Source organism: Trematomus bernacchii, unplaced genomic scaffold, assembly GCF_902827165.1.
Source record: "Trematomus bernacchii unplaced genomic scaffold, fTreBer1.1, whole genome shotgun sequence".
Classification (NCBI taxonomy): Eukaryota; Metazoa; Chordata; class Actinopteri; order Perciformes; family Nototheniidae; genus Trematomus; species Trematomus bernacchii.
Window position 1 is genome coordinate 26,229,321 of NW_022987739.1, and position 15,711 is coordinate 26,245,031.

General features: G+C 41.7%; 1 protein-coding gene across 2 annotated transcripts in view; it reads right to left on the minus strand.

Annotated features, from left to right (window-relative positions):
- Positions 1 to 828: 828 nt before the first annotated feature.
- The window catches only part of wars2 (tryptophanyl tRNA synthetase 2, mitochondrial), a 61,224-nt gene continuing 46,341 nt past the window's right edge, over positions 829 to 15,711 (minus strand). For both annotated transcript variants that reach the window (XM_034147420.1, XM_034147421.1), the window contains 5 exons: positions 12,325 to 12,585; positions 8,829 to 8,909; positions 7,415 to 7,497; positions 5,622 to 5,740; positions 829 to 2,340 (listed from right to left, as the gene is read on the minus strand). In XM_034147420.1, coding sequence (XP_034003311.1) covers positions 1,892 to 2,340; positions 5,622 to 5,740; positions 7,415 to 7,497; positions 8,829 to 8,909; positions 12,325 to 12,585 — 993 coding nt within the window. In that variant the 3' untranslated portion in view covers positions 829 to 1,891. The remainder of the gene's footprint in view (positions 2,341 to 5,621; positions 5,741 to 7,414; positions 7,498 to 8,828; positions 8,910 to 12,324; positions 12,586 to 15,711) is intronic.

Here is a 15,711-nt window from a genome sequence, read left to right on the forward strand (position 1 = left end):
ATGCATCTCACCCACATCACCTGCTTTGTGAACAGCTGAGGCGTGATTGTGTCAAAGTGTGTATGTGTATAAACAGCCAACTGTTAGATTGTGTTTATGGGTGCCAGTAGTGTAATGTAACTAAGATTTGTTTCTATTTTGAGGTACTGAGAATTTGTATTCCCTGCTACTCCTACTCAAATATTGGTATTTTTACTGCGCTAAGTTTGATTTGATAAACCTATATCTTCGAGTATAAAGTAGCTAAAAATATGAAGTATCAAGCAAATACCACAAAGTACTAATTTTGAGTTAGTCTTTACCTCTGAAGTGTGTGTGTGTGTGTGTGTGTGGATGTAGGTTAATGATGCATGGCTATTGATCTAACACTCCTGGTGCACATGTAACATCACAGGACAGAGCTAGTACCAGAGAAGGGTTAGCATAGCTGGCTGGACTCTGTGTGTGTGTGTGTGTGTGTATTAAATGTAAGGTTGTGTAATATGTATCAGTTTGTGTCCACTTGCGTCACTAGTCTCAACAAAATAACTATCAGAAACTGTTGAGCTGCAAATATATAAAACATCATGTGTTTTCTTATCAACAAGATAAAACTGTAAAATAAGCAAACAACACTAATACAAATATTCCCAGTTAACTTTGAGACACACACACACACACACACACACACACACACACACACACACACACACACACACACACACACACACACACACACACACACACACACACACACACACACACACACACACACACACACACACACACACACACACACACACACACACACACACACACACACACACACACACACACACACACACACACACACACACACGGCGTCGTGTCCTGAAGAGTTTCATGCAGCAGCTAGAGACGAGACAATCCTTCACTCATGTATCAATGGTTTTTATTGACCCTCTCTGTTGTGCATGACGGACACTGTTCAAGACCTGTATAACTATATAAGTTACGTCTTAGAATATATTGTTCTAACGTTTCCTTGATTTTAGTGGCACGGCAGATTGGCTGAGAACCGTTAGCATCAAGAACCATAAAGACAAGATCCTGTAAAGAATAGCATGTGGTATTCTGGAAAACACATACATTTAAAACCCCAAAGACAATTAGATAAATAAGTAACAGAGTCTTAAAAAGAAGTGCAGAAACAAAAAGGGACATGTTGTCTTGTTTGGATGGAGAAGAGCAACATTAGCATTGCTTTAAAAGACGTTCCCCCCGCCCTCATTCATTTAAATGAGACAAAGATAGAAGACAAACATAGAGGGCAAAATATCACCAGCAAATCAGTTTAAAGTCACAACGTTTGAGTCCTTTCCACTTTGCTTCCACCACATGTTGCTGTCATGAGTTCCAGCCTTGAATATCCTGGAGATGTTAACAGTCACAGGAATACAACTTGATGTCAGCAGCAGCAGATCTGAGTCCATCCTGCAGTTTAAACCCAGCTCTCAAGTCAGACTGAAGCATCCTTTGTGCTCCAGTCAATCCTCACAGTAAACACAGAGCTGATCCCAGATCAAATGCACGCTGAAGGCTCTTTGAGCAGGTTTTCTCTCAGTGATGGTGCTGTTATGTTAAATGCTTGTTGGTCATGTATTGTGTCTTGATATTTGTCTATGTTGATGTTACACATGGAGCTGCTGTGATGCAAATGTCAGACTTGATCTGACCAATAAAGTATTATCGTATCGTATCTATTCCCCCAGCTCCTCTCAGGAGAAGCCCACCTGAGAGGAGGTGGGGGAATAGATGTTGCTGTCATGAGTTACACCTTGAACATCCTGGAGATGTTAACAGTCACAGGAATAAAACCTGATACCAGCAGCAGCAGATCTGAGTCCATCCTGCAGTTTAAACCCAGCTCCTCTCAGGAGAAGCCCACCCTCTGCCGGACCTCCCTCAGGACGGGTGCAGCTAACTCTCGCGCCCGGCAGCCCCCCTCCCGCAGCACCCCCTCCAGGTGTTGGCGGTCCGCCCTCAGCCTCTGGATCTCCTCTCTGATTGGTGTAACCCTCTGGATCACCGCCTCAGTCACCAGCCTCTTATAAGCCCCCGTGTCCAACCCGGCGGCCTGAGACACCGCCTCCTCCACGCCGATCATCGCCATGGCAGCGTGGATCGTCACCAGGTTGGACACGCCGGGCCGCGTCTCCGGGTCGAACGTCACCTCCGAGTTGAAGTCGGTGACGGCGCGACGCAGCTTGAGGGCGATGTCGTCCGAGGAGTCCGTGAGGCTGATGGTTGCCATGGCGTGAGGGTCGGATTTGGACATTTTGACTGAAGGGTCGCGGAGGGATTTGACCTTTCGTGTAGAGCCTGAGGGAGGGGATCAGATCAGGAAATGTGTTAGTAGGATGAGAACAATTATATAAAACACAATATATCAACTTCAAAGCAAGACGTCTAGTATAGTATATAAGTGTATGTCGATATCTTGTATTTAGTAAACATTGTGTATCTGGGTCTTCAGCACGTACACCACAGACCATGATGAACTGTCTACAAACAGGTTAAGAGTCAATGAGTGAATGATGTAATATCTGTGACTATATCAAGAGATTGTATTGGATGTCTGAAGCCTTTATTGCAAGTTAACACCCAAAATAATTTGCTCCGGCCTCCAGTCTTCCTTGAGCCATCCTGAAATAATACAATATACAAAACCACCGGGTAAAGTGTTTGACAGATTGCAAATACCCTTCTAAGTCGTATACGTTGTATATCTATTCAAATCACAAAACTCAGCTGTAAGAATCAGAGAGTGAGGGACTATGTTGTAGCAAAAAACATTTTAGTTAATAATACAAATAAGTAGAATCCTACATCATTTTGTATGTGCATCTTATAGGAATATGAATTGTAAATGTAGATTCAGAGCTCTGAAGAGTGTCAGCAAATCATCTCCTCAGATTGCACGTGACCCTGACAACAACCTCCACCAATCAGAGGGCAGGGATGCCTGTGTTTAGCCAAAAGAAAGTCCACAAAGCATTCCTAACTTAACGAGAGTACGATAATAACTGAAGGGAAACCCAAATGAACGTGTAAGCATTTTGACGTCCAACGATGTGCTTCTTCCTCATTGAGTTTTTCAACTGAACATACAGAGAGCACTTCTTGAAGAGAATAATACAAAATAATGATTAATCTTTAGTCAATTGTGAATAGATCTTCAGTAAACAAACGTATTGTTTAGGGAAAAGTTGTTCAAGCACTCGTTCATTGACTCTGTAAAGACATCTCCTTGGGAACTAGTCAAGTCCATTTGTTTATATCGGCCGATAGCACACATTTGACCCTGAGGGGTATATATAATATATAACATATGACTCTGTCCTTGGACCGTTACAGCGCACCAGGAAAATCCCCCCCCCGAAAAATCTTTAACATGGGAGAAACTTCCGGAAGAGAACGTCTAAACTAAAGGATCGCTCTCCCAGGACGGACACATGTGCAATACAAGTACATTTTTAATATCTACTGATGGATTTCGGTCAATTCTTTAAGTTAAGATGTGAAACGCCTCGTGGTTCATCAAGTGAAACGCAGCCAATGTAGACGCTGATTGATTGTGTGTGTGTGTGTGTGCAGCAGACGTCTCTGGGTGTGAAGTGATGTGCAGACTGGGAGATCAGGGATTTCCTTTCCTCTCTTATTTATCATCCCACGTCCTTCCGCCATCTTGCAAGCTCCATCTATTATTCTATCCCATAACAGAAGTCCACATCCTTCCCATGTGCCACATCCTGTTTGTCCCCCGTGAGACCTCCTTACTTAAGGAGAATGAAGGACTTTGGGTTGGTTTCAAAGGGAAGATGGTGATTGGTAACTTCGAAGAACAGAACATGAAGACAGGATATGCTAGTTTGAACCACACACTCACACACACACACACACACACACACACACACACACACACACACACACGGAACCCCCTCCCTGAAGTCATCTTGAGGACATCCATTATCACGCTGATACAAGTGGATGAAAATATTTCTTTAATCAAAGCTGCTCTGCACACATGAATGACTCCATCTTGTGCTTTTATGATGCTGATCATCAGTGAGGATGAAACAGGGCGAGGGGCATGTTAGCCATGTGTGTTAACGGTGAGAACATACTGGAAAACACACAGTAATCTTTCCAAAGTCAAACTGTAATAACGTCATAAACATCTTTTCTGGACGGCCTAATATTTTCCCTGAAAGTCTCATTTTCAATTTGACCACTCTTTAACCAGGACAAATATATAATTTGCAACGGGAGACGTGTCCAAAACGACATCACACTAAATCACATTCAGCATTAAGCATAGAAATAAAAAGGGATATGAGTTCCCCCTTTAAAAGTTGTTCCACAGATTATTCCCCAGTTGCTGAGGCAGAGGAAATGAAAGCTTTCATCACTATCCAAGAAATAGCTAAATGCTGCTAAGATAAATCTTATCATGAGAGGAAATGATTGTAAAATGTACTCTGTGAGCATCACTGAACACAGAGAACGAGGTATGAAGGAGTAGGAAACATATTGGAAGAAATAATACATATCATAGATATTGTAGTTTTTGCATTTTTCAAAAAGACAGCGGGTTACTTTACTTCTGAGAAATGTTCATTCTAGCATCTTTCTTTGGGGATATGATACGTAAATAAGTACATAAAGGAGCGTTTCTGTAGCATAAGAGTTTAGTATAACCCCGATGTACCCGGTTCAAACCCCTCCGATGACCTCTGTAGCATCGCTCTCACCGTTTCCTTTTCCTCTCTCCACTATTAGCGCTATCTAATAAAGGCTATAATGCCAAAATGTGTTGTTTTGCTCATCTCATCATTGTCTGCTGGACAAGCTCGGATAGCATCGTCATCCAGACGTTTCCAGCTGCTAAAACAGGGTCTGATAGAAATCACTGGCGTCAGTCTCTTGTATTTACAGAAGAAGAAAATATACACGCTGTAATCTGCTCTGCTCAAACTAAAAGTATCTTCTAGATTCTTATGGTTTTCATTCTTGTTAAAGTGCTCAATTCGTGCTTGTTTCAAAACACACTCTCATTTTTAGAAAACAACTGAAACTAACTGATTTCTAATAAAACTTCTTGACATATTCTAACCGCATTGGCAGATTATGAAAATAGTTTTTGCAAGGAGAATTGTTTACGGAAGAAAAAGTGCTTCAAGGACTCATTGTTAAACACAAAGGATTTTAAAAAAGATGGGAGATTTAACCATAAATCCCTGTCGCACTCTCTCCATAAATATGTACAGTATAAAAGGTTTGATATCTATTTTTGAAAAGCTGCTAAGACTGGGATTTCTTTCAAAGGAGTTTAATGAGCTGTGATGAATTATTGAACTCTATTCAAAGGTTTTTTTCCTCTCCACAGAAACAGGAAACAAATAAAACTACTGAATACTTTTTGTAAAAAGAAAAAGTGAAAGCTACTGAACTCCGGCAAAAAAACCATTGGCAAACAGTGATCTATTATATTATCCGAGCTGGTCTTCGTGTTTAATAAAACGGAGTGTGTGTGTGCCGTTAAGTCTGTAAATGTGTGTGTAGGAGTGTGTGACGGAGTGTGTGCAGGAGTGTGTCCTCACTGAGCAGCGCGGCGGGTTCAGGGAACAGATCTCCGTAGCGGTTGTTGAAGATCCGAGCGAGATCCTGCGCCAGCTCCAGATGTTGGACCTGATCCTCTCCGACGGGCACGTGAGTCGACCTGAGAGACGAAGATGAGACGCAACGTGAGCTTCATCAAACACTGACTGCACAGGAGAGAAAAATAAAAAAGCACAGCATGATGTGAGCGCGGATCGGAGACTCTGCCGGAGCTCAAGGTCGGATCTTTGGAACTGTCACCGGGGAGGAAGTAAACCATTAATATCGTCTTTAATACAATCCAGAAAGTGTAATATATGAGTTGCTTCTTGCTGTCTTTACTTACTACGCAGGATATTAAGTCTTCTATGTTAGATGGTTCAAATAGAAAGCACTGAAGAGACATTTGCTTGGTTTTTATTTTTTATTGTGGAAACACCAGCGTAAAATAATCCAAACAACAAGCGCTCACCAACTCATCATCAGGCGCTTTCTCTCCACTCAAATCTAACATTCTATCAAGAGAAACCACAGCAAACCAGTTGCATTGTTTATATATTAAGGAGTGACAAAGGGCTGACTCATATCACTAAATTAAAAAATATTTTTTGTGGAGATTTCTTGTCGGTGTTTCTCCACATTTTGGGATATCTGTGTGTTAGATTTCTTCCCACAACCCATACAGCGGATGGATAATAATGAAACCATTTTGGCATTTTGCATCAATCTGCTTCTGAACAGGACGGATGTGTGTGTAACCTAACAATAAACATGTCTGCATAACATGCTTTCTACAGGCAAATACATCTGCATAGAAAGCAAAGGGTTGTATCCATTTCTAGGAGGAATATAGATCATGGAAATCAACATTTTTATTGACGAGGGAAGAAAATAATCTATGGCTCGGATTTACTGGAGTCTGAAATATATGGATGTATAACAATAAATTAAACACGCAAACAACAGCCTTCTTTGTACAGAGAAAAGATGAAACGGCTTCGTTAACGGAGCTGAAGACACCATGATTCTCAAAGCAGCTGCAGGTCACGTTTTTCAGTGAGCAAGATATTCTGACCCAGAGTCCTCTGAAAATGAAAACAAACAAACAAACAAACAAACAAACAAACAAACAAACAAACACACACACACACACACACACACACACACACACACACACACACACACACACACACACACACACCACAACACACACACCACTAATCACACACACACACACGACACTACACACACACACACACACAGCACACACACACACACACACAACACACACACCACACACACACACACACACACACACACACACACACAACACACACACACACACACACACACAACCACACACACACACAACACACACACACACACACACACACACACACACACACACACACACCACACACACACACACACACACACACTACACACACACACACACACACACACACACACACACCTACACACACACACACACACACACACACACACACACACACACACACACACACACACACACACACACACACACACACACACACATCACACACACACACACACACACACACACACCACACACACACACACACACACACACACACACACACACACACACACACACACACACACACACACACCACACACACACACACACACACACACACACACACACACACACACACACACACACACACACACACCACACACACACACACACACACACACACACACACACACACACACACACACACACACACACACACACACACACACGTCTCACTTGTAGAGGAGAATATCTGCAGCCTGGAGGACGGGATACGTGAAGAGACCGACACTGCCCTCATTCTTCTGTTTGCTCTTCATCTAAGGAGAATACAGAGGAAGGAAATAAAATACATAATACAAAAATACAAGAGTCGGGAAAGACTGACTCAAGTTGCCATGGAAATAGACATTTTCACTTTTTCGCCTCATCGATTCTCAGACATACTGGTACGGATGAGTTGACGTGACATTTTACAGCGTGTTCAACATCAACCCATGTGTGGTTACAGGCACTGCTTAGAAACAGGCACTGCTGACCCTCTCACTTGGTTTTTATTATACTAAATGTGGCTGGGGGAATATCACTGTAATTGTAATGCAACAGGGATGTTTGATAAATGCTGGGAATTCAGATGGAGTTGAAAAAGTATTGTTAGTTTACAACGTTTAATCCGAAGTTAAGCACATATGAAGTGATAATTAAATCCGCATGGTATATTAAGGAAGATACAGGGGGTCCAACCTTTGATAGAAATATAATATGAATAATAATCACAGCTTATGTTATTGGCTGTAAAAGAAACAAACGTCATCTTCAGATTGTTTGATGAAAGATTTGGCTGCAGAAAATAAACATTTCTTTCACAGAAATCAAAGCTAGTTAGTATTTAATTGAGCTATGAAATAAATACTTTTCATCTCCAGTTGATGAAACAGTTAGTCAGAAACAGATCCAACCGCATCGAGCAACTGGATATTAGGGTTGGACTGATTGGATTTCACATCAACCCATTGAAAATATGACTTGGCATTGTATCTCCATGATGACAGTCTATACAATTTGAAGGGAAGAAACCGTTTTAATATGTAGGTTTTTCATCTGTAGCATAATTAAGCTGCTTCGATATATAGATATATATATATATATATATATATATATATATATATATATATATATATATATATATATATATATATATATATATATATATTGCTCAAGGCTGGAGAATAAGGGGTTAAAGGTTTATAGTAGCTATTTCTGATACCCCCAATATTTCCAAGCAAGGCATTAGGACATGAAAAATACACTTTGGAAAAAAAGTATTTTCACAAATTGTGAATTTCTGAGTTGTATTAATTGTATTTATAGTTTAAATGTGCTGTATATGCAGATGTTTTAGTATAGTTTTGAATTTGAAGTTCAATTCATCAAGATGTCCTGTTTGTGGAACCTTTCTTTACAATGGAGGCAAGTGAGAAAAGTCATTAATACACAAGACAGAGAGTAGTTTTGAGGGGTTTAGTATTCATGTAAGGTCATTATTTAGTAAGTGCAGAGTTACCTTCAGAAGTTGTACTTTGCTACACACAGCATGCTCCAATTTAATCCTTTTGTGTTTGTTTATTTGTGAGTGTGTGCAGAGTCTGACCTTCCACTGCGGCAGGTGTCGGAGGCGGGGCATGGTGGTCAAACAGCCGAGGATCCAGGAGAGCTCAGCGTGCTCCAACACCTGCGGGGGGGGGTGAGGCGGGGACACATAGGGTGTTAGCATCAGGGAGGAAGGATCTGTTATAATACCTTTACACATCCTTTTTCAAGACTTCCTTTTTCCACCCTTTATTTGCTTTTTTTAATTGTTTTATTTGAACATATTTTAATTTCTTGTCAGCTTTAATTCACGGGAATTTCATTAGGATCATTGCAGATGTTTTATCTTCTTCTGTATTTATTTTGATATTATTTTAATATTGTTTTCTGTAAAGCACTTTGGGCTGCTTTGTGCTCTACAAATAAAGTGTATTATTATTATTATTATTATAAGATGCTATAACTTGATTACACTAGATCATATGGTAAAGTGTGATGCTGTATTAACCATTTTCACCGTTCATTTGTTAATATTTCCTGGTCTATAAATCTCAGATCTATAGGTACTAAGTAAATCACAAGCACCTGCAAATCTTTTGTCTCATCAATCGGGAACTCATATTCGTATAAAACCTGTTGCTGTGAAATATGGATCCAGTAATTCATGTTTTTACTTAAAAATACAAGATAAACATTGCACCCTGCCATTTGATTTTCAGGTATAAGGACTAACTTGTTATTGTTGTTGCTGCTGTAGTTTTCAAATATAATACTCATTTAAACAATAGGCAATTAACACTATACATGCATATTTAGAAATGGACACATGTACATCTATGTCGAACTGTATTTAGTCCCTCGTAGCCTCAGAGCAGCATAGGAAAATAAGTGGAAGAAATGATTGAGCAGCCAGATTAGACAAGCAGATGAATGGGTGAGGGGTGTGTGACAGGAGGAGGGTGACTCTGTAGCGCCTCCGAGTGGCAGAGAGGAGAACCGCTTCCTCTCTCCACTCCTCACAGGTGCACCTGGTCACACCTGTGTCGCTTGTCATCTCAATTAGAAATAATAGATTATTATGCACCTCGTCATGTTCACGGATTCATTTCACTTTTATTCATCTAATTATTCAGTGAAAGACTGGAGATATCTACACTGATCTCTTAACAAGTGTCAACAAAAGTACACTCTTACATACATTAACATACATATCTACAGTTTATAAATACATTAAATACTACAAATAGTAGTAAGAATTTGTGAATAACATCCACAGGAAACCAGCCTGGATCAGATTTGGTCACTTTGTGGGTTATTATGTTAAGTATCTTATAATCATCGGTAGACTTAAACTCGATCCATCATCGTTTCATCATCTGCTTTTATCGTATGTGTTTGTTTTATAGTGATGATTTTGAATAATAAGTTAGTTTGAATTAACATGTGGTCGAATAAATAAACTGATAATTATAATTATAACATGTTTTGGTGAAGCAATGATTGGGTGAATGTTAATGTAGAGTAGCTTGTGCATCTGGCAGTGGTAAAATCACTCCAACATATCCGCTTTCATGGAGGCTGTCCTGAAAGTGGAAAAAAAGCGTGTGTGTGTGTGTGTGTGTGTGTGCGTGTGTGTGTGTGTGTGTGTGTGTGTGTGTGTGTGTGTGTGTGTGTGTGTGTGTGTGTGCGTGTGTGTGCGTGTGTGTGTGTGTGTGTGCGTGTGTGTGTATGCGTGTAGAACATCCTGCAAATGAAAGTTTATGGACGGCGGCTACATTGCCTTCATGGACTCTTTCTCTTGTTTCTTGAAAAGCATTCTGGGCAGCGTGACATAAAGCAGGATTTGGGCTGAAAATGCAGGGGGTCGGTGTTCATTACACACTGCAGACAGACAAGAGATGGGACAGATGTGGATGACAGCGCAGAAATAGGGTTTGGATAAGTGCAATAAAACGTATTCAAAAGCTGAGGAAGAACAGGGTCTCAATTCATGCTGCAAGGCAGGAATGCAACACAATGGTAGATATGCTAATGATACGGATCATATGGACATCACACTGATTTCTATCAAGCAGGAACGGAAACAGATCCTCTGAAGAAGGGATTTGAGAGAACAGCTAACAGTTGGTCCTGTGCAGTAAATCCACTTTCCTTCGCAATACTTCGATACACACCCAGAGGAACTGAGGATGTGCTGATTCATTCCCTTCCTTTTTGATACCACTGACTTCAGTTCACAACCAGATTTTTCTTTCTTCAATGTATTTACTTGGGCAGTTGTTGTGTTTTTACACGTGGAGCAGGCGTGTTCAACAGGAAGGCCGCAGCGCTGCCAAGTTATGTGGCATCAAGCTAAACGGGAATACAAATAGGACTGTGTGTGTGTGTGTGTGTGTGTGTGCGTGTGTGTGTGTGTGTGTGTGTGTGTGGATAGAAACACAGATGGACTGAACTCACACACACTCTTTCTCGCACACACACTTCAGCTTCTAAACATGTGGTTAAGAAAAGAAAAGGCAGTATCCAAGAAGGAAGAAACAGCTGTTCTGATTTCTCTCTGTGAATTTCGACGTGAAATCTGCGATCTGCTGAAGTGCTGCAAATGTTAAGACTGTCATTCGCTTCTCCTTTTATTTATGTGGCCAAAGCCAGATTTAATGGTGGTTTATAGGAGGCGTGTGTTTTTATAGCCCCTGTGAATTTCCAGCGCAAACAGTGGAGATAAGAATCAGGAGCGATTAAATCAGCGTTTCTGGGGTTGACTGGCTCACTCTTCGGCAGGTAAACATGTCAGCAGGAAAATAAACAGTGAACGATGTCCAACTGACTACCTGCCAAACTCGTAAATAACATAACATCTGATTTCTAAAAGAACCCATATTTATAAGAGAGTACTGTACTAACAAACTTGCACATAAGCATAAGTGTATTTATCAAGCGAATGTTTTGTTTAACAGCAACATGTGAAATAAATGTGCAGACATGAAAAATATATGTGTGTGCAGAAACATGTCAGGCAATAACGATACATTACTCTATTGAAGTTTGCAATTGATATGCAATCAAACGACACCTTACTTTACATCTACTATAGCTGTGTTAAAAAGATTGACATTGTACAATGCACAGTAAATGCTAACAGTTTCTATAAGGCTGATTATCTACTTGCCTTTTCCAATGTAGCAACAGAAATGACTTTAACATGAATAACACAATCTCATCTTGTAATGAAACACAGCAGACATCTAAATACAACTCATTGAAACTGAATGTTCAGCCACACATGAGCTCATAACTATCATAGCACATTAGCAGTAAATGGTCATCTATGGCATGTTTGTTTGAAAACCGTAAAAGTCATGGTAACATTTGGAATTTGTATTGTATTATCAGAATCATAAACATCTTATAGTCTTAGTGCTGCAAAATACCCGAATCAAATTAAGTTCAATAGGCAATCTTTCTATGGATTCCTTGCAATGCCAACTTCTGGGTCTACAACAAGTCATTCCTGCACCACTGTATTAAAACAACAGACCCCCCCCCCCCCTGCTTACCTGAGACTGCTGGAAGAGCACGGCTCTCTCCGGGTCGATGCCGCAGGCCAGCAGACTGGCGGCCATGTCCAGGATGTTGCTGCGCAGCTGAGCCGGGTCCTGAGGCTGAGTGATGGAGTGCAGATCCACGATGCTGTACAGCACGGAGGGGAACTGGCTCTGCAGGGACACCCAGTTCTCCAGAGCCCCCAGGTAGTTCCCCAGGTGGGGCACCCCGGTGGGCTGGATCCCAGAGAACACACGGCCCCCTCCTGCAGGCTCCTGGAGAAGAAGGGGACGATCTTTATTTGCACTTTGTTAGTTAAAGATATTTGTATAGAACTAACTGAAACAACAGAATGAGTGATGTATAACTATTGCAGACAATGTACAAGTGACCATTAGACATAATAAAACCATCACAGCAGGGACATTATTAAACTGCTTCCATATCTGTTTGGAAATTAAGTAAAAAGGATACTTAATAAAAACTGTCCCTGGATGTAGAAATGCAATCTCTTTACACTGTAGTATGGAGATGCAATATCTTTGTCGGAATGTAGCGATCGCAATGGACTCCTTGACATCAAATCAATGGGACTCTTTGCATTGGCTTTCAACATTTTGCAGAAGATTTGATCTGAAGCAAACTCACTCTTATGACACTTTACACGTTTTGTTGAGCAGTATAATCTCCACATTCAAAGTAATTGAAGCGTAAATGAAATCAACAGAAGTAAAAAGCTAGCGTATGGCTATGAAGAACTACATGACGTCGCATTTCCTCCTTATTTCAGGCATTTAACCACGATGAAAAAAACATTGACTTTGAACCGACGTAACACAGAAGTGCTAAAATGCTGTTCAACATCTAAGTGCTTCTTCAGGCCAAGAGAGAACACACGATAAGGGACAGAAAAAAAAAAGTCTGAAAAATGGTGAGGAGGAGAGAAAGGGTGAAGGTGAAAAGGTGAGAACGCCTGCGGACACTGGAGTGTTGGTGTTAAACTTTTGGCAGGTTGCAGGCCAGCAGCGGTCATGCTTGAGTTACAGAGATGCTAACTCCATGGCTAGCACCTCTGTTCTCCCCCAAACACATCCAGCACGAAGAATGCATCACCTCGCAGGCCAACAATAACAATTAACCTCCGTCCAGCCAACTTCAAGGCCTCTGTGACCACAACGGGGAGGACAGTGGAAGAGGAGAGGGGAGGCAGAAGAACCACTGAAATAATATACAACACGAAAACCCCCATAATAACCTTATTACAGAGCTGGAGCTAAAATGGCAGGAGGAAGATGTATCGTTGGGCAAACATTGTGTTTCTCTTTCGTGTTTCGCCAGACCGCTTCATTTCTCCGGGCATCGACCCACTCCGCTGAACCTTGGCTTTCAATTGGCCCAGCTGGAAGAAAGTCTTAACCACAGCTTCTGGCACAAAGCTCCACAAGATACAATTAGAGGGCAAGCAGAGCGGCACCTGTCATGAGACGTGAAACCCACTGGCATCTCAAATCTGGGGCTTCCTCACCAGAGCCGTTACACAGTAGATTAGGACTCTGACAGAGCAGAAACACACAGAGACAGAGGCTTGGTGTTTGTGTTGGGCGGTTAGAAAGACAAAGTGTTTGAGGCCTGGGTGACGCACACTTCCCTGCCCACCGTGGAGTTCAGTTCCCGGCAGAGGTGCGGTGCTAAGGTTTGGCCGGTTGCTCCGACTCTCAGCTGTGAAGGTGGTGAGGGATCAGAGTGTTGGAAGGTGGAGTATTTAGGATAGATAATATGAACCCACACGTATAACGGGTAGAATTACATATTAGGTTTAAAAAAAAATACTGGTTTACTGAGCGGCCACAATGATGCTGCTCTGGATTTTTAAAAACAAAAAGGGGGCTGTGTGGTAGGTTTGTCACTTCAGATAGTGTTGAAGATAAAAGTCTTGTTAAGCACAATATGTCCCCGAGTTCAACCTTATATAATCATTATTAGATGCATGATTTGATGTTTCTAAGATTATACAACTATTTTTAAACAGTATTTGCATTAAACGCCTCCATCGGACTCCTTTGTTTTTTACGTACGTAACATAGTGACATCACTATGTAACACTACCACTATTGGCCAGTGCTCCAACACATTGTACCTAACGGCCCCTACACACGGCGGCGTGCGTTGACGCTTCAACGCTTCTGCCCATTCACTTTGAATGGGGTGACGTCACGATTCGCCGAACTGCATTCTGGGAGCAAAGCGTAGCTTTTCTCGCGGTGCTCGCTGCAAAAGTAGAGCAATGTTCTACTTTTGAAGCTGAGGCGGAGGTGTCAGCCAATCAAATCCCGCGTATGCAAATCTGCCAGTTCAAGCGCTAGCCAATCAAACCGCGTGTATGCTGGGAGAGCCAGACCGCAGTTCATTTCCTCATATGCCAAAAAATGGAGGAGAAAATAATCGTAGCGGTAGGGAATCACCCGGTGCTTTCAGTCCCTGTTCACCTACCGGGATACAAACCGGAGGAGCCAGGCATGGAGGGAGGGTGGCAGAGACAGTGAGTGAAACTGGTAGGTTTTCGCCTGTTTGGGGAGTTTATATCCAGTGTACTTCGTTTGAATGGACAGCAGGCATAGACAGTATATTTAGCCACCATGCAATGTTGCATAAAATAGCACCATAGACATTAATTAAAAATCGCTTTTTTAGACATTAATGTCTATGGTGAGATTCATACACGGGAGCCTTTTTAAAGCCTTTTTACCCCGCTGCAAACAGAAACCCCCCCCCCTTCACATCACAAACTTTACACAGACCCCCCCTTCCAATTATCAACTCCTGTCTTGTTTCCGCAAACTCTTGTGTCCTGCAGCAGCTAAAAGTTTTGCAAGCCCCCGTTCGTTTAGTACCTAAAATAATAGACATCGCTTTTTCCAGCTGACAAACCCGACTTTCTGGTCATTTCTTCAATTTTCCAGCCCTTGGGGAGAGACACGGGAGATTCATGTGATTGGTTGTTGGTCGCGTTGCTCGCGTAAACTCCCCAAGCTCAAGACACGCCCACCGCCAAGCGGCAACGCACGCCGCCGTGTGTAGGCTGCGTAAGAGGCTAAGGGGCGGGACATCTCTAAGTGGTTGACCAATCAAAACAGAGCCAGCCAGCTAACCAATCAGAGCAGACTGGGCTCTGGTTTCAGACAGAGGGTGAAAAGATGTGTTGCAGCACAGGCAGTATGAAAAAAATTAAGAGTTTTTTTAACATTATAGCATGGAGACATGTCACAGGAGAGACACTACATACAAAAAGCTTTGAATAGGGCCCCTTTAACTTCTTCAACACCCTACATGGAAAGTCAGTTGTTAAAAAATTGAGGGGACATAAATATTGGCTTTGATGGCAATCCAACACATTTGTTGAG